Source organism: Peromyscus californicus, unplaced genomic scaffold, assembly GCF_007827085.1.
Source record: "Peromyscus californicus insignis strain IS unplaced genomic scaffold, ASM782708v3 Scaffold_10__1_contigs__length_136768540, whole genome shotgun sequence".
Lineage (NCBI taxonomy): Eukaryota > Metazoa > Chordata > Mammalia > Rodentia > Cricetidae > Peromyscus > Peromyscus californicus.
In genome coordinates, this window is record NW_026294391.1 from 101,709,534 (window position 1) to 101,735,618 (window position 26,085).

The 26,085-nt window shown below is 44.3% G+C and overlaps 1 protein-coding gene across 1 annotated transcript; it reads right to left on the reverse strand.

The window, feature by feature from the left end:
• Positions 1–12,785: 12,785 nt before the first annotated feature.
• Positions 12,786–18,365, reverse strand: LOC128117582 (homeobox protein Rhox13-like). Its single transcript, XM_052749592.1, has 3 exons — positions 17,974–18,365; positions 17,248–17,293; positions 12,786–12,905 (listed from the first exon to the last, which is right to left on the reverse strand). The coding sequence occupies exons 1-3, from the start codon at positions 18,363–18,365 to the stop codon at positions 12,786–12,788; spliced, it is 558 nt and encodes a 185-aa protein (XP_052605552.1).
• Between the last annotated feature and the right edge of the window lie 7,720 nt (positions 18,366–26,085).

Consider the following 26,085-nt stretch of genomic DNA (forward strand, 5'->3'; position numbering starts at 1 on the left):
AAAGCCAAGAGGTCAGAGCCAAGAACCTCGCCCTTCCTGATTCAGGGATCCTTCTCAGCCAAGAGAGCTCTCCGAAAAGGAGCCCTACTTCCTGTGTGTCTGTCTCTATAGTCTCCTTGTTCTGGCTTCTCATTGGTTGTAAACCCAATCATGTGACTGCCTCGTCACTGCCTGTATGTACCGCCCTCCCGGTCCTTAAAGGCGTACGCCACCACTGCCACGCACTTGCTATGGCTCTAATAGCTCTGACCCCAGGCAACTTTATTTATACCACCACAGAATAGGAATATGCAGTTCACCCATGGTCAGAAGAGGAAGGTCCCAGGCTGTTCTGAGTAGTGGGAAAAGGTCCTGGCTCTGCCTCACTAGCTTCCAGCTATTTTTCCCAGTACAAACATATATACACTGTGTGAAATCTTTGAGAGTCTAAGGTAAATCTCATAACAGTTATCCAACAGGATAAGGGTTATGCAAATATTGATGTTTCATCAAGGTTGTGTTCAGCTGATCATATATGTGAATAAAAGACAGGAATAGTGCATTTTTGATAGCCAACTATTGAGGCAGATGGCTTGAGAGCAGATTTCATCTTTCTATCTGCTGCCTATGATCTAAAAGCAGAAAGTTATGAGGTCTCATTGGTCACACATATATTTGTATGGCTATCTCCATCAGAGGGGTCAGCTCTATAGCAATCTTAGTTAATAGGGGAATGTGTGACATCACCATGGAAAGAAGGGAAACTCTGGTGGTTCTTTAGACATAAGGGTTGATCTAAAGTGCCAAAGAGCAGAGTGTAGAGGTCTGAGACATCCCTTGGATACTGGGGAAGAGTTTTGAGTGCCCTTTCAATAGAGTTTGAATTCCCAGATCTCCTTTTACAGAAACTGGATGTTTGAAATCCTCTTGCTGGATGGAGGTGTATAATTGGTCCACAATCTATTGGGAAGATCAAGAAGGTCTGACTCTTGTTTGTGCAGAGTGGTATAATGCACTCTCGGTCTGATGCCCCTTTAATGAGAAAAGAAGACTCACAGACACTTGGTAGGAATGGGAATATTTAAGGACCATGTAACACAAAATAAATGTTTCAGGCCCCATTGAGAAAATGGGGCTTAGAACAACATTAGTCTCAGGAGAGTTCTAACAACTTGTTCCATGTACTGAGAAGGAATAAGATGATAATAATAATAATAATAATAATAATAATAATAATAATAGGAAAAGTGGAAGCTCTGAGCCCTATGTGACAGAGAAGTCCTCTGAGGCCCATTTAAAAATGAAGACAGAATCTCCTTTGGGTAGAGGATTAAGGTGCCATATACACTTCTGTTGAAGGTAATTATCCCTGGTACATTATACAATGGAGAAAGTTCCCAGCATTGATCGTGAGCTTCTAACTCTTATTCAGAGTTTTGTAACTTCATAGTTTGTGTTCATTCTGGGAGAGATAAGGCAGCAACAACCCATGTCTTCTTCCAAAGGCCTGAATGACTGTCCCTGACTAGGTTGGTTCCTCTAGTTTGTCTTCAGCTTTACAGATCTAGGCAGAGATTCTGAAGTCATTCCACTTCTATAGACTGACCTAAAGGCAGATGACATGGGTTTCAATGTTGTGATTACTAAACTTGGCCTATGGGACCTCAAACCAACGTGGACTGGTGCCCCTTGTTTATAGAGAGTCTCTCATAGACCTATGCCTGATCAGTTCAATGTGAGACCCATTTAGCCATATGTGGGGAAATGTCAGGCCCCATTCTTGAACAGAAGAAAGTTTTGTGTTGGCAGGTTTAGTAGGAATGAGCAGTAAGGTCCAAGAATACTTCATGCAGAAGATGAAGCTCCCAGGTTACCTTGAGAGTTGGATGAAAGTGCAGGCAATTTCTTATCAGGTCCAAATGTCCTCACACTACAGAATACCCATGTGTTCTGGACTCTGAGTCTTGCTTGCCAGCAATCAGAGCATTTTTTCTTACAGGTTGGTTAGTAATCCCTGGCTCTGTGTCTACATCAGCAGCACAGGCATAGGCAACAAAGATGGGACCACTCCATTTCTGGTGAGAATCTTAAAAGTAGAAGGTGTTTAATCAGGGATCAGATTTTTATAGTCATGTCCCAGGATATCAGTTTAGAGTGATCTGACATCCCTTTGGTCATTTGGGAATGCCTGGCCACCCAGGTCAGAAGGGAAAGACTAAGACCTCATTTAGAGGAAATGCACTCCACTAATTCTCAAGCAGGCTTCAGACCTAGCACTTCAGAACCACAGGTCTTCCAAACTGCTGTATGGACTGATGAGGTTTCTTTTCTGTCCTTCAGAACCAGGGGTTCTCAGATCATCCCAAATGGCCCAGGTTGCCTCAACCTTATCTGTCTAGAACAAAGATAACTCACAACATTCACCAGTAACTCAAGGGGGGTTGGATCTACCTCTTCAACATCAAAAGCTTCAACCATTCCCCAGTATTCAGGGGACATTGTCACACCTTTCCTTTAAGGACCAGGGGGTCTCAGGCACTCACTAATTGTCTTCTGGTTCTAAAGGAGTAAGTCTGAGACCCCTTTGTCAGAAACACAATTTGGAGAGCCCTTGGACAGAGTGAGAATATTTGAGGCACCCACAGACGAACAGGCAATTTTGAGGACACCATTCTTCAGAGGCAGAAAGTCTCATGTTATGTTGGGGAAAGCAGAAACATCAAAGAGTCTGATGGGGAACAGGGGCACATCAAAAGTCAATTTGGGGATTAGAGAAGGCCGGAAAATTTCCTTATCCAATCTTCATGGGAATATAGAACATCCATGTTATGCAGGGCAGGCAGCAGTGTGATCAATCTCCAACATGCTAGGAGGCAGTTCCCAGCTAGTTCTCCTGACCAATTCAGCTACCTACTTCTGAACATGAAGGGCATGGCTTCTTTATTCATGCTGACCAAGTTAAAGGCATATATCCTAGGTTTAGGGTGCTGCTGGACACTCTTAAGCTCTGGGACTTCAGGCATCAGGTCCTTTTATTTTTGCACAGAGGTGATGAAGTCAGATGATTAGAATAAGAAACACTCAGAGCCTCTTAGGCACAGGGAGTTGATCTGTCCCCCTGCTAGGTCAGATGAAATCAGTCTAGGGCCACATTAGTCAGAAGGAGCACATGCTGTTCTCAATGGGTAATAGATTGAATAGCATGTTCTGGATAGAAACTGTTATCTATTCTTAACCAGAAGGGAAACACCTGCCTTGCTTATAGTCAGATAGGTCTATCTGATGCCTTGATGTGCATCTGACATAGCCAGGAATTGAAGTCAAAGGTTCGACAGATGTTTGATGACAAGGAAACATTCTAAACTCCCATTGTTCATGTGGGTAACAAAGTGAAAAAATATGAGGCCAGCGTGTGGGTAAAAAGATCTGAAGATGTCATGGTAAGAGAGAGTATGGCCCAGGCTCCCCTCTTGAGATGAACATCTTCAGAACTTCAATTGGGCAGGCATGTAAGGTCTGAAGCCTCCATGGGCAGAAGGAGTATGCCGGGGCATCCTAGGGCAGAAGTTGAAGTTCTGACCCACTCTTGTTTAGGGGGCACATCTCTGAATTCCCTTTGGTCACAAGGAGCACATGTGAGACTCACCTTGTTAGATGGGGCATGCCTGTGGCTCTCTCTTTCAGATTGAAACATTCTAAGGCTGCCTTGAACAGGGTGACCATCAGAAATTCTGAGGCCCCTTTGGTCCCATTGAGAAGGTCTGATACCTGGTTGGGGGAAGAGGTTAAAACTCCAGCTCCGTTTTTGCAGCAGGATCCTTTTGAGACTGCATGAGATTGAATGTAAATATCTTTGGCCTCCTAGGACAGAAGGGTCAAATATGGGGACCTCATATTCATACTGGAAGGCTATACCTGTCCCTTGGTAAGAGAGGGAAGATCTCAGGTCCCCTAGTTGAGATAGGGTATGTCTGAATTTCCCTGGGACAACAGGGAATGATATGCCACTTGCTTTTGGAACTGGTGAATATATGAGTCCCCATTGGACAGGACACAGAGCCCTGAGCCCCTCTCTGGCACTAGTGAGAGGTTTTTGTCCCTCTTGGACAGAAAGAGTATGTCTAAAGCCCTCCTTGGTAGAAAGAGGGTGTCTGGCATCATCGCTTTGGGGTGATGAGTAAGGTGTGACACTCCCATTGGGACTGTCTCCATCTGTAGATGAGTTGAAGCTTTCTTGGGCTGCAGGGGAAGTTTTAATGGCTTCTTGAGTAAAAGGGGCGTCTCTGGGTCTTGTCCTGGTAGTAGTAGAAGTAGTATGGCTGAAAGTCCCATGGGGAGAGGTGGAATGTCTGAGATTCTCTTCATGAGAGGGAGTAGTTCCTGAGCCCCCTTCTGTACAGATGAAAGATTCTATGTTCTCTTGAGGAGTAGGCTTTGGTTTCTGGTCCCTTTTGGCAGAAGAAGCATATCTGAGCCGACTTTTTGACAAACAGGATTGTTTACAGCCCTTGTGCTCTAAATGGGAAGCATGAGCATGTGCTTTGTCAGAGGGGGCCTTTTTCAAATTGGTTTTGGTAGATTTGGAATGTCTAGGGATGCCTTGGGGGAGATGGAGAACTTCTGTAGTGCTCCTCACAAGATCATGAGGATTTGCAGTCTCCCTTATCAGAAGGAGAAGTGGTGAGACTCCCTTTGGGTTCAGTTTGAAGTCTTATACCCCCTTTGTCTGAAATGGAAGCTTTGCCCACCTTTTAGGAAGAATGAAGAAGTTTCAAGTCCTCATCTTCTGATGAGATAGATTTGAGGCCTGCTTCTTTAGAAGCATGTCTTGATTTTGTTTTCTTTGATTTAGAATGTCTGGAGCCACCTAGTGGAGAGGGAGTATGTCTGAGATCTTCTTTAGGAAGGGGTCTAGATCTGACAATTCTGATGATGGGGTGGAACTCTGAGGAGTAGAGGTAGGATTTGAATCCTTTTGGGCATACACTGAAGACATGAGCCTACCTTTGGCAGAAAGAATAGATCTTAACCTATCCAGTTCTGAAAGGGAATATCTGATATCCCCTTCAGGAAATGGGACATGTCTTGATACATTTTTGGTGGAATTGGAAAATATGGAGCTTATTTTTGGATAAGGGGAATGCCTTGGGCAGTCTTCATGAGAAGGAATAGGAAAGAAGTAGCCAGGTACATAAATGGACAGGCCCAGAAACTCTGTTGAAAAGCAAGGTCCCACAGCTTCTTGGGTAGATGGCATAGGTTCTAGAGGCCCTTGGGCTGGTTTGGAGTTTTCCAGAGTATCATGAACAGATGTCGATTGTCCTAGAATTCCTTGATCTGATACTGAAGGACCTAGAGCTCCTTGCTTAGATTTCAAAAGTCCCAGAGTCCCTAGAACAGATGGAAAAGATTCTAAAGTGCCTGACATTGATTCTGAAGTGTTACAAACCTCTTTGGTAGATGACAAAGCTTCTATTGTCTCTGGAGAAAGTGGGCAATGATTCAGAGTCTGCACAGAAGGAAGTGGAAGTCCTAGAAAATCTTGGTAAAGTGGTGAAACTTCTGTAATCCTATGGGTCGAAGATCGTATTTCTAGAGTACTTTGGGTACATGGGAATATTCCTAGTGTCCCCTGAGCAGACTGAGAAAGTCCAAGATCTCTTGGGTCAGATGATGACTATCATAAGGGCCCTTGATCCAAACAAGTGCCTGAAGCCTCTTGCGATGACAAGGAAGTATCTGGAGACCCTTCAGCAGAATGTCCTAGAGATTCTTGTATTGATGTGGACAGTCTCAGAGCCCCTTGAGTAGACAATGCATTTCCTAAAGAGATTTTCTGAGGTGGTAAATCTTCTGGAGTCACTTTTTCACTCAAAGACACTTCCTGTAAACCCTGGTCTGTTAGTGAAGATCTTATAGGCCCAGTTTTACATGAGGCATATTTCACAGACTCTTGGTCAGATGGAAAATGTTCCAGAGTGTCCTGGGAAAATGTTGGTGATGCCAGTATCACTTGGTCAGATATAGAAGGGTCCACAGCACCTTGGGCAGCTGTTGAAAGTGTCAGTGCCTCTAGGTCAGATGTCAAAGTTTCTAGGGACCTTGGGATAGATTTTTAAAGTTGTATGAACCTTTTGGGGAGATGGCAAAGGTTCTGATGTCTCTAGTTTAAAGTGTGAAGGACCCAGAGTCCTCTTCAAAGAAGCCTGTATTCCCAGAACACTTTGAACAGATGATACAGAATCTATAGACCCATGGGCAGATGATGGCGTTTCTCTAGCACCTTGAATAGATGATGATGGTCCTAGAGGACATTCTGAAGATTGGGAAAGTCCAGAAAGTCCTGGATCAGATGAATATGCTAAAGCCTCTTGGGGTAAAGAAGGGCCACACTCCTTTTGGGAAGATGTGGAAGTTGCTGGAGATCATTGATCAGGTTTTGAATGTCCTACATAATCTGGTGTTGATATGGAATTTCCCAGAGCCCCTTGGACAGATAGTGATTCTTCTTAATATCCTTTCTGAGATGGTGAAGAACCTAGAGACCTTTGGGCAGATCTAGGCAATTCTAGACACAATTGGGCTGATAATAAAGATTCCAAGGTCCCTGGTACAGATGGAGTAGGTCCCACTGAACCTTTAGAAAATGGAAACAGTTGAAGAGTTTCCTGGAGAGAGTTTGATGATTCCTGAATTGGTTGGTCAGAATCACAAAGGCACTCATCACCTTGCGCAGATATTGAATGTCCCAGAGAACCTATGAGAGGTGACAAGGTTGGACCCTGACCCCCATTCCTTGGATGGCTGTTGCCTTGCTTGCTGACCTTGATCATATGTCCTCCCTATGCTAATTCCCTCCCGTTTCCTTCCTCCTAAATGGCTTACCAGAGGTTCCTTTTTTGTGTATCCTGCATATTGCTGTAAACAGCTAGGATGCAAGAATGTAAAACATCTGTAGTGAACTTCTGCGCTCTGGGGTTCTCCCACTGTGCTGTAAGCCTGTATTTAAGGCCTCTTCCCTCCTTCAATAAAGGGCATTCTACTGAGATGAATGACCCACTGTCTTGTCTCTGTTTTAATCCTCAGCCCCTCCCGTGGACATGATGAACAGGTAGTAGCACAGGCGCTACAAGTGGAGGTCCCACTGAGATCCGAGAAAGAAGAGATGTGCTGAAGTACACCCAAAGAAAGGCTGGCCAGCATTTTTAAAGAAGGTATGAGTGGGTGAATTGTTATGGGTGCAGCTAGTTCGCAGTCGCTCCTGGAGGAACAATTAATTGGACTGCTGAAGCAACAGGGAATCACCATTAAGAGTAGAATGGCTAAAGATTTCATTCAGATCCTCCAGAATGTTAGTCCCTGGTTTCTGGTCTGTGGGGGATTTAATATACCAGATTGGGAACAGGTTAAGATTAATTTACAAAAATACTTGCATAAAGAAGGGCCTGATTCCATACCCTTCGCTACTTTCTCTTTGTGGTGCTTGGTTAAAGATGTGTTGCTTAGTGATAATATCAAAGTTCAAGAATTAACTGAAGCTAAAGCTGTGTTGGAAGAGGCTCAGGTAGAGGAGGCTTTCAGATCCCTTCAAACTTCTGATGTTTCTGACTGCAGAGTCATCTTCAGAGGGTCATGATGTAGAAGTCAGATTAGAAAAGAATACTAGATGCTTAAGAGGGAGATTACAGAAGATTTCTTACAAGGATAGACCTCCAGCCCACAACCCTGGCTTTTGCATCACAGAGGTTCATCCTTCCACACCCATAGAGGAGTTAACAGGGGGATTTGCTTACCCAGTTAGAGTCTCAAAATGCTCAACGTCAGAGGCAAGAGGAACACAATCCCCTAGATTTTAAAAGCATCAAACAGCTTAAGGAAGCTGTAATGTCATATGGGCCCCATGCTCCTTTTACCACAGCTATACTTGAATCTTCTTCTGCCTTAATTATACCCCTAGAGATTGGATGCAGTTGTGTCGTGCTGCTCTCTCTAGGGTGGGTTTATTTAAATTGGAGGAGTGAGTTTCAAGAACATTGTCAAACTACAGCTAATAGGAATGCCACTGTGGGCTTTCCAGCTCGCAATCTTGAGATGCTCACGGGTACAGGGCAAGATGCCACTTTATAAGCACAGATTTTGTATGATCCCACAGTTTATGCACAGATTAGCATAGCCGCTACCAGAGCATGGAACGGGCTGCCTAACAACCCTGCTGGCAAACAACTATCTAAAGTCATTCAGGGACCATCAGAACCATTTGCAGAGTTTATAGATCATCTGCTTCAACAAGCAGGTAGACTATTTGGGGATGCTGATCAAGCCATGCCTATCGTAAAGCAATTGGCCTTTGAAAATGCCAATAAGTATTGCAAGGAGGCCATTAAGCCCCATAAAAATAAGAGCTTAAATGATTATCTTAAGATATGTAGAGATATAGACGGGTATCGCATCATGGGACAGGTAATAGCTTCAGCCATGAGGGGAAAATATTGTGGAGGAGCCCACCAAAAAAGCTGTTTTGGATGTGGCCAGCAAGGTCATTTTAAGAAAAATTGTCCTCGAGCACAAACAGTGGCAAAGACACTGGGACTTTGCTCCCGATGTCAAAAGGGCCATCACTGGAGTATTGGGTGCCGATCTAAGGTTGATGCTCAGGAAAATCTGTTACCACCTTTGGGAAATGGGCAGTGGGGTCCACTCTGGACCCCCCACAGTCAGGTGTACTGAGCCCTGGATACACCCGTCCCAACCCCTGTTTCCCACCATCCCATCAAGTTTGTTCCTCGCAAAAATCACTTTCTGTCCAAGACCTTATCAGAGGGACCCCTGGGAGTGCAGGATTGGACCTCTGCGCCTCTGCCAGAGCAATATTAACACCTCGGATGGGCCCCCAGGCTCTCAGTACTGGAGTCATGGGTCCACTACCTGCAGGATCTTTAGGACTGATTCTGGGCAGGAGCAGTGCTCTTATGCAAGGTATTAGAGTAATTCCAGGAGTGATAGATGAAGAGTCTGAAGGAGAAATAGGAATCATGGTTGAGGCTGGTAAGGGGGTGACAGTTATTCCCCAGGGTGCTTGCATAGCACAATTGCTTTTGATGCCTCACTTTCAAACTAATAATCCTTTTCTTAAACCACATAGAGGTAAGGGTGGATTGGGCTCTATGGGCCCTCTAGCCTGCGAGGTGTCCACCTTAGAACAAAGACCCACACTAAATTTAAAAATTAATGATCGCAATTTTTCAGGGTCTTTTAGATACTGGTGCTGACACTTGAGTTATCTCTATAAAACATTGGCCCAAAGCATGGCCCCTTAAAGATTCCACCTCTAACCTACAGGGTATCGGCACAGCTCAGATGCCATTACAGAGCAGGCTACTCTTAAATTGGAAGGGTAAGGAAGGTCATGCAGGAACTTTTCAACACTTTGTGCTACCTGACACTCCAGGGAACTTGTGGGGACAGGACGGATTAGACGGTATGGGAGCAGTGCTTACTACACAGACTGTACAACAGATGCTGAAGAGTCAGGGCTACTGCCCAGGCAGAGGCTTAGGGAAAATGCTGCCAGGAGATCCACTACCTGTGACAGACAAAAGCTGTGTTACTAGATGTCCTGGGGATACTAGAGGATTAGGATTTTTTCCAAGGGGTCACTGCACAGCAGCCTGCGATAATACAGCCGATAAAAATCACTTGGAAAAGTGATGACCCTGTACGGGTGGAACAGTGGCTCCTTAATAAAAAAAATTGGAGGCTGTGAATGCATTAGTTAAGGAAAAGTTAGAGGCTGGACATATCATTCCTTCCACCTCACCCTGAAACACACCTATATTTGTTATTAAAAAGAAGTCAGGAAAATGGAGGCTATTACAAGTTCTTAGAGCTGTAAATAAAACCATGCTTCTCATGGGAGCAACACAGCCTGGTTTGCCTGCCCCTGTGGCAATTCCTAAACATTGGCATTTAATTGTGATTGACTTGAGGGATTGTTTCTTCACCATTCCTTTACATCCCAAGGACAGTTCTTGCTTTGCTTTTAGTGTTCCATCAGAAAATCTCAAAGAACCTTATCAGAGATATCTGTGGGCAGTTTTGCCCCAAGTAATGGCCAATAGCCCCTACTATATGTCAAATTTATATGTCTTTGTCCACAGCTCCAGTTCGAAAATCTTTTCCAGATGTTTATATAATTCACTATATGGACGATATTTTATTGGTTCCTGAAGGCAAAAAAAACTTGTTTTTGATGCCTTTTCTAAATTACAAGAGGTTCTTAGCCTGGATAATTTACAAATAGACCCAGAAAAAGTCCAGGTATCCTTTCCCTATCATTATTTAGGTCATAAAATGTTATGCACAGGCATACATCCACAAAAGATTACTCTGCATATGGATCAGCTATGCACGCTTAATGATTTCCAAGACTTCCTGGGAGATATTCAAAGACTTCAGCCCACTTTAAAGATTTCAACAGATCAGCTTCATCCTTTGTATGATGTCTTAAAGGATGACCCTGATCCTATATCTCCACAACATTTTGTTCAATTCTAACATGTTAATTTTTGTTTTACTTATTGTTACTATTTATTTATCTGTCTATCTATCTATCTATCTATCTATCTATCTATTTATTCATTTTGCATTTTTCAAGACAGCATTTCTTTGTGTAGTCCTGGCTGTCTTGGAACTCAATCTGTAGACCAGGCTGGCCTCAAACTCACAGAGATCTGCCTACCTCTGCCTCCCAAGTGCTGGGATTAAAGGCATGTACCACAACAGCTTGGCTATAGTTTATTTTATTATTACCCCTTAGAAGCCTGTATGTTTTCCATACACATACACACACACACACACACACACACACACACACACACACACACACACACAATCTTTATTGATTCCTTGGGAATTTCACATCATGCACCCTAATTCTGCTCATTTCCCAGTCCCTCCATATCCTCTCTTCACCCTTGCAGAGTCCCTCCCCCAAAAGAAAATTAAACAAAAAACCAAACTCAACCAACCAACCAAACAAACAAAAACCCCACTTCTCTCCTCTGTCTTTCCTGCCTCTTCAACATCTCTTCTTTCATTTTATTGGCACTGGGATCCTCGGTGTGTCATGCAGTATACACTTTGTTCAATCAGCCCCACCCGAAAATGTAAATTGTAATGAGTCATTGGTCTGGTTCAAGGCCTCTGGTTTCTGGTACACCGTCATCACTGGACCCTCACTGAAACTCCTCTCTGATATCCCATGTATGCCCCTAGTCATGGAGATCTGCAGAACCAGTCCCTTCACATGCTCCAGCAGGTCCTAGATGGGGTTGATGTTAGGGTGGGCCAATCCAAGGCCCTGGATATGGACCTGGGTGGTAGTTGAGTTGGTCAGTCCTTGATACTAAGGCTGCCCACTCAGGTGGAGGTGGAACCAGCTCTCCTATGCCCATGGCATCAGGGCCAGCTCTCTCATGCCTGTGTTGAGAGGTGGGGCCATCTCTCCTGAGTACAAGGGGCCAGATCTCCATGCCAATGTCATTAGGGCCAGCTGTCCTGTGAGGGTCAGGGTTAGCACTCTTGCTGCAGTGTCTAGTGAGGGGCAGGGCCAGCTTTCCTAGGGCCAACACAGGGCAGGGCCGACTCAGCACCGCCCTTGGATTTCATCATGCATGGACCCCTATGGTAACATGGCCCACAGACATCAACACAGACCCCAGTTGCAGCAGGACCACAGATCCAGACATGGCCCTTCAGAGCACCATGGGCCCAGATGTCACCATGTCCCCTGTGGCAGCTCAGGTCACTGAGATCAGTTTGGCTCCACCAGCAGCATGACTCTCAGACAACAAAATTGTCTGAGGTGACTAACCAGACCCTGGGCATCTTCATGGCCCTTGGTGGCAACAGATGCCATGGACATCAACTCAGACCCTGGCTACAGTAGGACCATGGACCTAAACATGGCCCTTTGCAGCAGTCCAGGCCCGGGTGTCATCACTTTCCTGGGTGACAAGCAGGTCACCTACCTCAGCCAGCTCCTCACCACCTTCGAGTCTTCGGTTCCACCTCTTTCCACAGCACATGAACCATCATTCTACCTCTCTTTTTCTCCCATTTCTCCACCACACATTTGCTCATCATAAAGGCACCCTCCCCCTGTCAATGTCTTTAGCCAGCCCTGATCTTGAGGACCCAGGCTGGCCTGGGGGTGGCTTCCACCCACCTGAGCTGTTTTCTAGTGAGAGACAGAAAGGGGGATATATCCAGATGGGAGGGTAAGTGGGGAGGAACTGGGAGGAGTAGGGGGAAGGGAAACCATAATCAGGATTATTATGTGACAGAAAAATCTATTTTCATTAAAAGAAAAAAGAATTGTTGTGACCCCTCCCCAAATAAAAAGTAATCATCAGCATCAATACTTTCTGTGCCCACCTTCTCCTTAGATTCCCCATTTGCAGGGTTACTACTGAATCCCTTGCTCAAAGGATCAAGTGAGCTTGAATCAAAAAGGCTTAAGTGATCCACTGTTTCACAATTCCCATGTATAGGCAATAGTCATCTATGCAAGCAATACTCATGACTTAGAAATGTCACCCCAAAAAACAAAACTTGTCATTTTGTTTAAATGGCATTTCCTGAAGAGTGTACATCTGTATACTACAAAACCCCAGAAAGCATATGAAATTAAATAACTTGGAAATTCATGATTTTATTGTTAACATGAGTGCTGAATTTTAGTGAAGCTGGACATTGAGTACAGGTGTCACCAGATTTCCCTCTAGCTCCTGAACTAAGATTGCACTCTAAGGATAGTCGTCCCTATCGATAATGAGAAGGACCTTTTCAATACGAGGAGGTGTGCTCTGTACTACGACACGCCTCTGACTCTTCCTCTCTTCTGCTCTCCGATGGACGAACCATGTCTAAAATTAGAGGAAGGCAGGATTGGAGTTAGCATTGGCTTCCACCCCAGAGCCAAGAGATAAAAACCACTTTAAGGCACATAACACTGACTTTCGATTCAGCTCATAAAAGCAAATACCAGCTGTGTGTCAACTTCTGTAACAGGCCATGATTTTGTCTTTTTCCAGCAGTATAGACACTTCAGTGGTTTCTTTTCTATTGGATGGAAAGCTTAGATTACAACATGTTCCAGTTCCTTGATATTAATTCAATATACGGTAACTGGGTAAAGGAAAGTCTGCATTCTGACATTTTTCCATCAGCTGTAGAATACCCTCCTCACTAGTGATCCATTCCTCTTGTTTGGGCAGAGATTGTAGATCACCAAATGTTAGCACATTTTAAAGGCCTGTGGACGGGAACAGCTTTCTATTTGCAAAAGCAATCTTCACTATGAAGTAATCAACAGAAACAACTGTGAAAGATTTTTAGAAAGAAAATAGCCTTCAAGAGTGCCAATGGGATTGTTGGTGCTTGAAATTTCAGGAGAGCAAACAGGTGGTAGGCAAAGAAGGCATGGGCAATGGTTTGACATCGCAGCCTCCAGTGTTTGTGAAAGTTGACAAATTTAACCTAAATGACATACAGGACACTGAAACCTTTGCCATCTCCAGGAGTTCAGCAGAAAGGGTAACTTCCACCCATGGTTAATCTGAACAGAATATGTTCTTTCATGAACAGTATATGTTCACAGTAAATCTGAACAGTATATTCTTTCATGTTATACAAAGTTCTCCATGATGAGGACGAAGAATAATATCTCTGATTCAGCTATATTTCTAGAATCCTGTCCAGCACAGAGGGCACACTAGGACATCTTCATCAGGACATCTAAAGCCCATCATTCTTCAAAAGGCAAAGAGTAAGATGGTCCACAACAGTGTGGGGAAAGTAGTCATGAATCAGTTCTTCCTAAATATTGTCTAGCTATGGAAATACAGTCACAGTTAACTGTTAAATGTCACCATCCTCTCAGGCTCCTAGTGAATGAGGGTCCATTTTATTGGGAAGTTCTCAAACTGTACATTTGTGCCTCCATGTCCTTTCTTTCCCTGCCTATTATGTGGATGTATAGTCTAAAGAAGACCAAACAAAGGAAGCCCTACTTCCATCATGATGCCTCCATGAACTCAAAGAAAGTCCCAGTGGCTGACTCATGTGTGCTCACATTAAGAGTTCCCTGTGTTTGATTCCTAAAGCCTATCTATTACGTTTGTAAGAGGAAAGGGGAAATCAGAAATGAGGCTTTTGGAAAGTCACAATTAAGAGTGTGCAAACAGGAGACCATGGATGTTTTCTCTTGTGTCTTGTGTCCACCTTCTCTCTGTAGCTGCAGTGCACCAGTCTCTAGAGCTGTAGTTCATCAGTCTCTCTAGAGCTGCAGTGCATCAGGCTCGCTAGAGCTGCAGTGCAACATTCTCTCTAGAACTGCAGTGCACCAGTCTCTCTAGAGCTGCAGTGCATCAGCCTCTCTAGAGCTGCAGTCCATCATTCTCTCTAGAGCTGCAGTGCATCATTCTCCAGTGAATCAGCCTCTAGAGCTGCAGTGCATCAACCTCTCTAGAGCTACAGTGCACCAGCCTCTCTAGAACTGCAGTACATCAGACTCTCTAGAGCTGCAGTTCACCAGCCTCTCTACAGTTGCAGTGCATCAGCCTCTCTAGAGCTGCATTGAATCAGCATTTCTAGAGCTGTAGTGCATCAGCCTCTCTAGACCTGCAGTGCATCAGCCTCTCTAGAGCTATAGTGCATCAGTCTCTCGAGAGCTGCAGTGCACCACCCTCTCTAGAGCTGCAGTGCACCAGCCTCTCTAGAGCTATAGTACATCAGTCTCTCTAGAGCTGCAGTTCACCAGCCTCTCTAGAGCTGCAGTGCACCAGCCTCTCTAGAGCTGCAGTGCATGAGCATTTCTAAAGCTGCAGTGCATCATTCTCTCTAGAGCTGCAGTGCATCATTCTCCAGTGCATCAGCTTCTAGAACTGCAATGTATCAGCCTCTCTAGAGCTATAGTGTATCAGCCTCTAGAGCTGCAGTGCATTCGACTCTCTAGATCTGCAGTGCATCAGTCTCTAGAGCTGCAGTGTAACATTCTCTCTAGAACTGAAGTGCACAAGCCTCTCTAAGGCTGCAGTGCAACATTCTCTCTATAACTGCAGTGCACCAGCCTCTCTAGAGCTGCAGTTCATCAGCCTCTCTACAGTTGCAGTGCATCAGCCTCTCTAGAGCTGCATTGCATCAGCATTTCTAGAGCGGCATTGCATCAGCATTTCTAGAGCTGCAGTGCATCATCCTCTCTAGACCTGCAGTGCATCATCCTCTCTAGAGCTGCAGTGCATCAACCTCTCTAGAGCTATAGCGCATCAGTCTCTCGAGAGCTGCAGTGCACCACCCTCTCTAGAGCTGCAGTGCACCAGCCTCTCTAGAGCTGCAGTGCACCAGCCTCTCTAGAGCTGCAGTGCATGAGCATTTCTAAAGCTGCAGTGCATCAGCCTCTCTAGAGCTGCAGTGTATCATTCTCTCTAGAGCTGCAGTGCATCATTCTCCAGTGCATCAGCTTCTAGAACTGCAATGTATCAGCCTCTCTGGAGCTATAGTGCATCAGCCTCTAGAGCTGCAATGCATTCGACTCTCTAGATCTGCAGTGCATCAGTCTCTAGAGCTGCAGTGCAACATTCTCTCTAGAACTGCAGTGCACCAGCCTCTCTAGGGCTGCAGTGCAACATTCTCTCTATAACTGCAGTGCACCAGCCTCTCTAGAGCTGCAGTGCATCAGCCTCTCTAGAGCTATAGTGCATCAACCTCTCTAGAGCTGCAGTGCACCAGCCTCTCTAGAACTGCAGTGCATCAGCCTCTCTAGGGCTGCAGTTCATCAGCCTCTCTACAGTTGCAGTGCATCAGTCTTTCTAGAGCTGCAGTGCATCAGCCTCTCTAGAGCTATAGTGCATCAGTCTCTTGAGAGCTGCAGTGCACCAGCCTCTCGAGAGCTGCAGTGCACCAGCCTCTCGAGAGCTGCAGTGCATCAGCCTATCTAGAGCTGTAGTGCACCAGCCTCTCTAGAGCTGCAGTGCACCAGCCTCTCTAGAGCTGCAGTGCATCAGCCTCTCTAGAGATGCAATGCATCAGCCTCTCTAGAGCTGCAGTGCATCAGCCTCTCTAGAGCTTCAGTTCATCAGCCTCTCTACAGTTGCAATGCATCAGCCTCTCAAGAGCTGCAGTGCATCAGCATTTCTAAAGCATCAATGCATCATCCTCTCTAGAGCTGCAGTGCATCAGCATTTCTAAAGCTGCAGTGCATCAGCCTCTCTAGAGCTGCAGTGCATCATTCTCTCTAGAACTGCAGTGCATCATTCTCCAGTGCATCAGCTTTCTAGAGCTGCAGTGTATCAGCCTCTCTAGAGCTATAGTGCATCAGCCTCTAGAGCTGCAGTGCACCATCCTCACTAGAACTGCAGTGCATTAGCCTCTCTACAGTTGCAGTGCATCAGCCTCTCTAGAGCTATAGTGTATCAGCATGTCTAGAGCTGCAGTGCATCAGCATTTCTAGAGCTATCGTGCATCAACTTATCTAGAGCTATAGTGCATCAGTCTCTCTAGATCTGCAGTGCACCAGAATCTCTAGAGTTTCAGTGCATCAGCCTCTCTAGAGCTGCAATGTATCAGCCTCTAGAGCTGCAGTGCATCACCCTGAATAGAGCTATAGTGCATCAGCCTCTAGAGCTGCAGGGCATCAGCCTCTCTAGAGCTTCAGTGCATCAGCCTCTCTACAGTTGCAGTGCATCAGCCTCTCTAGAGTTGCAGTGCATCAGCATTTCTAGAGCTGCAGTGCATCAGCCTCTAGAGTTGCAGTGTATCAGTCTATCTGGAGCTGCAGTGCACCAGCCTCTCTAGAGCCACAGTGCATCAGCCTCAATAGAGCTGCAGTGCAACAGCCTCTCTAGAGATGCAATGCATCAGCCTCTCTAGAGCTGCAGTGCATCAGACTCTCTAGAGCTTCAGTTCATCAGCCTCTCTACAGTTGCAGTGCATCAGCCTCTCTAGAGCAGCAGGGAGGGACTTGGTCCTGCCCCAACTGAATGTACCAGGTTTGTTGACTCACAATGGAGGCCTTACCCCCTATCAGGAGTGGATGTGGGAGTGGGGTGGGGTGGGGATGAGAGCAGGAGATGGGGAAGGAGGGGGAACTGTGGTTGGTATGTAAAATGAAAAAAATTTTGAATAAAAAAAGTGCCTAGGACAAGGCTTCCCAAGACCTGAGGAAGGCTGTAGATTGACTGTTCAATGTCTTTGCTTGGATTTACTGACCTTCACTTTGACTTCAGGAATATTCAAAGCTTGTGCAAGTTCTTTCCTGTGGAAAGGAAACCACAAATGTTAGCATGCAGTGTTTTCCATGAAATGCAAAGTCATAAATGATTTCTCTGCTTTTTTAATATTGCTATCCTCCCTCACATCCCCCATTTAACTTTCATTCTCAGAACTAGTCTTGCTTTTGAAATGGTTTTACCTCTTACAAAAGTTTCTAAACAATAGAGATGAAAAATTTTAACACACTATTAAAAACTAAAAATAAATGCCAAAGTGTATGCTGAGCAAATTGTACTAATTAAAAAACAGCACCAGGGGAAGGGAAAGGGAAACTGAAAGGAGTTGATGGATAGGTACACAGTCCCTGAAAAGATGACGAGACTTCTGGTCAGGAGGTCACCCAACAAAGTGTAAATCCTTAACACTGGTGAATTTTACACTAGTGAGTATTTTGACACACTATACTCATGTCTCTATATTTTACAGAAATTAAGATATGACTCAAAATGAGTGGTGTTAACTATGTATACTTGTTTCAGATCAACCCTACACGCTAATACTGACCTTGACCTGGACACAAGGCCCCCTCCTGTACCCACCACCAAGGGAGAAGACAGCAGTGGCTTAGGGAGGGATGATAGGAAACCAGGGCCTGGAACAAAAGGACACCTCAACCTGAGACAACAGGGAGGTTGGGGATAGCTCCTGGTGCAAGACACATACCTGGCAAGCGCATCTGGGTACTGGGTTTCTTTGAACAATTTTTCCATTTCCTCGACCTGCCCCAGTGTGAACTTCAATGTGGTTCGCTGTCGCCTTCGTGATGAACGGCGCCTCGGAATCCGAATCACAGCCTCGGCTGAGGGCCTTGGCTCCTCCTGGTGAGGCTCCAAGGAAGAGGCGTTCGGGTCCCTACTGCCCTCCTCAGAGTTGTTTTGGCTCTCAGGGACCTGGCGGACCCCGTTATTTAGTTCCATTACGCAGCCTGCGTCACCTCCACTAGGGTTGCCACCCACCATGGCCAAGGCAGCCTCTAAGGTGGAGACCTCAGCTATCTCCTCACCATTCTCATTCCTCACAACGTATATATATTGCCAATGGACCTTGCGGGCCATGACTAGTAGTGGGCCGAAACCACAGAGAGAAGTGGGGCCCCAGGAATGACGACACTCAAGGCCTATTGTTCGGTCATGTCTACTACTGATGAGGAATCAAGAGAGGCCTGAGGAAAGGGTGACGTCAACGTGTCCTTCTGCGCATGCTCCACACTTCTCCATGTTCCTCAAGGTTGACGTCAACACGCTCCTCTCCAGATGGGCGCTATAGGCTTTTCCCGCCCTGACTGACTGCTCTGGGCTTTTTGACCTCTTGCTGAGGTAGGTGGTATTTGCTTTGTTGCACAAATGGTGGGTGTGGCCCAAAAGATGAGGAACTAGGGAGCCATTGTGAGCAGGGTTGTGAAAGGTCGTGTGAAGTTAAACCTTGCTTCCAGGGCATGCGTGTAGAATGAGTTTTAGCTTGCATCTGCGTGCATGTGCATGCTGCCTGTTCCTTCTAGGTTGTAGAAATGACACTGAAAGTGAATTGTGTAGCATTGCAAGATAATTGGGGAATAGAGTATGAGAGAAAGGTGGGAACACACAGACCACAGGACCCTTGTGTGAACATGTAGAAAATTTCTGTGGACCTCACCCTCCACCTACTACTGCTGCTCAGAGAATGGGCTTAGAACTAAGTGGACATGATCAGCTTAGTGGCTGCTAGTTCAAGAGTGCCTGTTAGTACATTGAATGCTGGCTAGCCATTCCTCTTCAAGCTCAACATCAACATCTTGGGACTGAATTTGAATATAATTCTAGTTAATAACACTGTTGAAAACCAAACAAAAGACATCCCCTCCTCTAAAAAGAAAAATGATCTGCTTGAGACATAATTACCTCAGATTATAATAAATTTATAATCTCTGTTAAATTCCACATGTAATATTTGCCTCAGTTCTTATCACTGAGGATGTTGATACAGTCCCTTATTCTGTTGAATGGAAGGTAAATACATAAATATTCAGGCAGTGTTTAAAACAATATTTGACATGTGACATATGGCATATGACAGCTTTTCAGAAAAATAATAGGTGCCTGAGTTAGCCACTGTTGGAAGTGGGGAGGGTCAGTACCACCCTTCCTGACAGATTCCCAGAAGTAAAGAAAATTTTGCCTTGTTCAGGATTACAAATTAATTAATTACAAATTAATTAATTACTTAGGATAGAAAATAGGTCTACAAAAAATTAGACCCCAAAAGGTACAAATTAAGAAAGATCAATTACGGACTCTTAATGACTTTCAAAGATTACTTGGAGACATTTCCCGTCTACAAACTGTTGCTGGGGAAAAAATTATGAATTGAGTAATTTGTTCAAAACCTTAGAAGGTGACAAGGACTTAAATAGTCCAAAAGAATTATCTGCTGAAGCTGAGAGAGAATTGGCCTTGGTGAAAAATAAAGTACAGGAAGGACATGTGGATGTAGCTAGAGTTTTCCTACCTGGCCCACAGTCAGGACAAATCTCTTTCACCTGCCAGTCCCACAGCCCCTCAGACCCAACCAAGTAAACACAGAGACTTATATTGGTTACAAACTGTATGGCCGTGGCAGGCTTCTTGCTAACTGTTCTTACAGCTTAAATTAATCCATTTCCATTAATCTATACCTTGCCACATGGCTCGTGGCTTACCGGCATCTTCACATGCTGCTTGTCATCATGGCGGCTGGCAGTGTCTCTGACTCAGCCTTCCACTTCCCAGCTTTATTCTCCTCCTTGTCCCGCCTATACTTCCTGCCTGGCCACTGGCCAATCAGTGATTTATTTATTGACCAATCAGAGCAACACATTTGCCATACAGAACATCCCACAGCATGTGGATCCAAAGCTTGATTGCATTTTGGTTATTTTACCCTCTAAGCATTCTCCTACAGGAATTTTAATGCAGAGGGAAGCTATTATATTGGAATGGATATTTCTACTAAATAAACAGAGTAAAAAATTAAAAACTTATGTGGAATAGATCTCTGACTTGATTTTAAAGGGAAAATTGAGACTTTGTCAATTAGCAAGAATAGACCCAGCAGAAACTGTAGTGCCTTTAACTAAGGATGACATTGAAAAATTATGGGTGGAAAGTGAACCTTGGCAAATAGCTTGCAGTAATTTTTTGGGAGAGATTAACAGCAAATATCCCAAAAGTGATAGAATTCAACTTATAAAGAGAACTGATTGGATTCTGCCTCATATTGTATGGGAAATACCCATATCTGGAGCCTGTACATTTTATACAGATGCAAACAAACAAGGAAAGGCAGGTCACAATTCAGAAAATTTAAGTAAAGTGGTTCAAAGTCCTTATAATTCAGTTCAAAAATCAGAATTGTATGCTATTCTGTTGGTATTAATGGATTTTTTGGAACCTCTCAACATAGTTACTGACTCTCAGTATGCTGAAAGAGTGGTATTACATATTGAGACTGCAGAATTTACCCCTGATGAGTCAGAATTATCTTTGTTATTTATTCAGTTACATGATATAATCAGGAATAGGAAACATCCCTTACATATAACTCACATCTGATCCCATATGGGTCTGCCAGGCCCTCTAGCACAAGGTAATGATGAGATTGATAAACTATTGATAGGAAATGTGCTCAAGGTCTCAGAATTTCATTAAAAAAACATCATGTTAATAGTAAAGGTTTAAAAAAGAATTTTTCCGTAACCTGGCAACAAGCCAAGGAAATTATAAGAAAATGTCCTACTTATTCTTTTAACAATCAGAATCTACTACCAGCAGGATGTAACTCAAAGAGTACTCAGAGGAATGAAATCTGGCAGATGGATGTGTTTCACTTTGTAGATTTTGGAAAATTAAAATATGTACACCACACTATTGATACTTATTCAGGATTTCAATGGGCAACTGCTCTGAGATCTGAAAAAGCTAAATCTGTAATCACGCATATGCTGGAAGTTATGGTCATCATGGGTATACCTGCACAAATTAAAATTAACAATGCTCCATCATATGTCTTTGTTACAATGAAATAGATTTTTGCTTATTACAATATAAAGCATATTACAGGCATACCACATAATCCTACAGGCCAAACACTCATAGAAAGATCAAAAAGAACTCTAAAGGATATGCTAAATAAACAGAAAGGGGTAACAAAAAAAACCCAGAAATAGATTACATAATGCTCTGTTAACTTTGAATTTTCTCAATGCTAATGAGAAAGGAACAATAGCTGTGGAGTGACATTGGATAATAGAAAAAACTACTGAGTTAAATCAGCCTATATACTTTATTGCTGACCTCAGAATGGGAACCAGGATATGTGTTACATTGGGGACGAGGTTTTGCTTTTGTTTCTACAGGAGAAGATAAGCTGTGGATAGCATCAAAATTAGTAAAGGTTCAATTGAAAAAGAGAGACCTCTTAATTAGAAGAGGTGATAGTTCATCGACCAGCATGATCATCCAAATAAAATTAACTTATATCACTAACAAATCCTTTTCATTTAATCAGATGTAACTTGCCAAAAAGGGACCTCCCCAAAGTTAGGCTTGGAGAAGGGATTTTGTTTTTGTCTTTCAAGAGAACGAAGGCTAAGGAATCTGAAGAATACTGGACAAATGGGACATCTCAAGAAAAGGGACAAATCATCCAGAAAAAATGTCCCAAGAAAAAGAGTAAATTGGCCTATTGTTATATCACATATAAAATTTCATAATGTCTTCCTAAATGTTTGTTTCTGCTCTTCTCTCCAGACAGTCTTCCTAAATGTTTGTTTCTGCTCTTCTCTCCAGACACTTAACACAACCCTAGGGTTTTCCCTGCTCTTGGAAGTTTGGGGAGGGTCAGGATTAAAAATTCAGTTCAGGGCTGGAGAGATGGCTCAGAGGTTAAGAGCACTGACTGCTCTTCCAAAGGTCCTGAGTTCAATTCCCAGCAACCACATGGTGGCTCACAACCACCTATAATGAGATCTGGTGCCCTCTTCTGGCCTGCAAGGACACATGTAGGCAGAATACTGTATACATAATAAATAAATAAATCTTAAAAAAAAATTCAGTTCAATTTTTTAAGGTTTATTTTTCTTTTTCTTTATGTGTATGTATTATTGTTCACTTGTTTGTATTTGTACATGTGTGTGGGTGTAGACACATAATAAGGCATATGACACCTTTTCATAAAAAATGATAGGTGCCTGAGTTAACCACCGTCGAAAGTGGGGAAGGCTCAGTAACCCTCTTCCTGACAGATTCCCATAAGCCTTACAATGTATTTTGTGTGTTTCTAAAAGTTGACTACTTGGCTGTCCATGGGTTTGTTAGTGTAGATAAAGAGACAGAGACCCTGAGTCTGCAGCACGCTAATGCAGGAAGCTGGGGTCTTTATGGTGGATGTGGAGCCATGGAAAGGCACTTGACATTTGTTTTTTTTTGTTTGTTTGTTTGTTTTTGTTTTTGTTTTCTTTTTTGGTTTTTCGAGACAGGGTTTCTCTGTGTAGCTTTGCACCTTTCCTGGAACTCACTCTGTAATCCAGGCTGGCCTCAAACTCACAGAGATCCACCTGACTCTGTCTCCCAAGTTCTGGGATTAAAGGTGTGCACCACCACCACCCGGCTTGGCACTTGACATATTTACTTGGGCCTCAGAGGGCAGTTTTCCCTCTCACTGACTGCCACACAATTTCTAGGAGATCTCTGCATTATAATTTCAGAGGGGGGAAGAGAGCAGAAGGTAAAGAAAGAAGCAGCTGAGAAAAAAGAAAACAGGATGGGCGGTGTCATCTCTATTTAGCTAAATCCCAAAGCCTGAGCTCCGTATATCTTGGGACCCTGAATGAAATGAAATGCCTAGTTCACAGCTTCCTTAACCATGAAATGGGGATAACATCAATGGCACAGGACGGGGATACCATCAGGGTTCATTGAGTTACTTGCAGAGTTTGACATCCTTTTACTTCAACTTCACAAACCAGTGTACCAGTAACTACAGTTTACTTCCCCTGAAAAGCATAATCTCAGCACTAGGACAGTGCTTCCAGAGCCTTTGTCAGCATGGAAGCCTCTGACTTCTGAATTTCTCTAAATAGCCCAATCAAGCTGCCTATAACAATCCAGTGCATCTCATGCTCAGCTCTAAACAGGATGTCTCCATCAAATCCCTCCCCTCAGGGCTCAGGGAACCCCAGAGAAGAGGAGGCAGGAAGAGTGTAAGAGCCAGAGGGGATGAAGGACACCAGGGGAACAAGTCCCTCCAAATCAACTGAGCAAAGCTCCTGTGAACTCTCAGAGACTGTAGCAGCAAGCACAGGGCCAGCATGGGTCTGCACCAATCCTCTGAATTCAGTTTAGTGTATTATGGGACTCCTGAGTGTGTTGACAAAGGGTCTTTGATTCTTGGGGTCAGTCCAGAAGCCCTGGGACTTCCATGCTTTCACCTTGTGATTCCAGAGCTGAGAGAACATTTCCCTAAGTATTCCTAGTCCCTGTGTCATTGTGAGTTAAGCGCCATGCTCAATGGCCCGAGAAAGGGCTGTGCTCAGGCCTCATTCCTCACTCCTTGGCTCATTTCATGCTTCTGACAACAAGCTTCTGAGTCTTGTCATTTGCCTCCCTGCCTGCCTTGTGCCCCTTTCCGTGCCTTCCTTCACACCTTCCAGGGTGCAGCCCTTTCTTCAACCTACTCCTTTACATTCTCAGCTTCTCCTCTCCATTCACAAAGGGTCGTGGTCCCGCGGCTTTCCCGTATATCTCCTGTCTCAAGTAGACAGGGCTGGTACCTCAGACTCATGGAATTTTCGTCTATTTTCACTGTGAAGTATGCTTTTGTTCCCCTGCTATCTACCCTGAGGTCATGGAGGGGAGGAGCCTGCCATCCAGTCTCTCCTGAGCTCTGAGCCCAGACTCTGAACTTAGGACTTTGTGTCTGCCTGGTCCGAGTTTAGCAAAGCTCCTGCTCAGTCAGTTGAGCTGTCCTGCATAGCCTAGCACTCCCGATGTCTGCTCTGCATCCTCATCCTTGCACACACCCAACAGAAGTCTGGGCACCCTGACCTGACTTAGATAAAGTCTTATTATCTTTATTCATCCAGAATTACGCCTTCCTACAAAGGATTTAAGTGAGTAGATTTCCATCCACTACTCTACCCTCTGGTCTGAAGCTGGGAATTGCCACATTCCCAGGCTGCCATTTGTTTATTTTATTAGATTTATTTATTTTAGCTTATGTGTATGACTCTTTTACCTGCATGTATGTATGTATACAAGAGGGTATCAGATATCCTGGAAATGGGGTTATGGATAGTTGTGGGCCACCATGTGGGTAATGATATCTGAACCCAGGTCCTCTGCAAGAGCACCAAGTGCTCTTAACCACTGAGCCATCTCTCTAGTCCCAACCAGGCTTCATTTTAGTGACAGTGACCTCAGTTTTGGCCCTAAATTCACTGAAGAAGTAACTAAAATTTTCTTTCTCCTCCACAGTTAGGGCCACAGACCTGGTAGGTCAGTGTTTAGGCCAAAGAAGAGACTTGACTACGAGCTGTCTTGACTGTGGCCCACACCTGAATCTGAGCTTAGCTCCTTTCCCTATAGCTGTCTTGAGGCTCCCCTGGAACAGTCTCCCTATGTACTGTTGAAGAGTTCAGTAAACGTTTTCCTTTCGTAGTTGTGATGCTGTAACATTGACATCCCTTAGCTCCTGGACCGCTCATCTGGGACCCCAGGTATTCATACTTCAGTGTTGAGCCTTCACTCCTGACCTATATACTTGACATCTACTTATGAATCATATTGCAGAAGCATTGCTTCAAGCAGCTTCTATGAAAACTGGTTAGGATGGACTCAACTCCTGAGGTTTAAGTCTACTCTGAGACTGACTCTAAATGATGGTTAGAGTCCTGAGCTTCTTTGAAAAGACTCCTCCTAGGTGCAAAGACTTTTTTTAGCTTCATCTTGTGTGGGCATTATTCCCAGATTCCTTGCTAGGAAGGTTTTTCTTGGTAACAAATGGGTCTTTCTGATATATGACATCATGTGAAGATCTCATCTGAATGGAACCCTATTCTTGAACCCCTACTTTCTGACAGAATTTTGATGAAGGTTACTTGAACATTCATTGCAGTATTTGGGATATGGAAGTCACCTCATTGGATATACCAGGTTCTGTTCTCTGTTTCTGTCCTCCTCCTCTCTCTAGTCATCTTCAATCCTTTTTTCTCTGGCCTTGAACCACTTAATGTGTGCCTCATAAACCCTTCCCTTCTCCATCTGTGCTACCCTGCCATACTGCTTCTTTCCCACATCAGACCCTGTGCTGTCTACAGTCACCTTTGTTTAGAACAGTGGTTCTCAACCTGTGGGTTGTGACCCGCTTGGGGTTGCTTATCAGATATCCTGCATGTCAGATATTTCTGTTACGACTCATAACAATAGCAAAATTACACTTAGGAAGTAGCAATGAAATAATTTCATGGTGTGTGGGGTCACCTCAACATGAGGAACTGTATTAAAGGTTTGAAGCATTAGGAAGGTTGAGAACCACTGGTTTAGAATCTTATAGAAGGCTGCTCCCTCTGAGCCAAGTCAGATGGACTCAGTGGCATTGCAGTCACCCTATACCACAGCTCTGATAGCAAAATTCCTAAAACACGGCCTTTTGGGAAATTCTGAATCCTTGGCCAGTTTATCTGTATTCAACAAAGCACCCAGCATGTGCACTCTCAAGTATCAGGTGGCACATGTGTTCTGAGCTGTGGTGTAGCCTGATGCT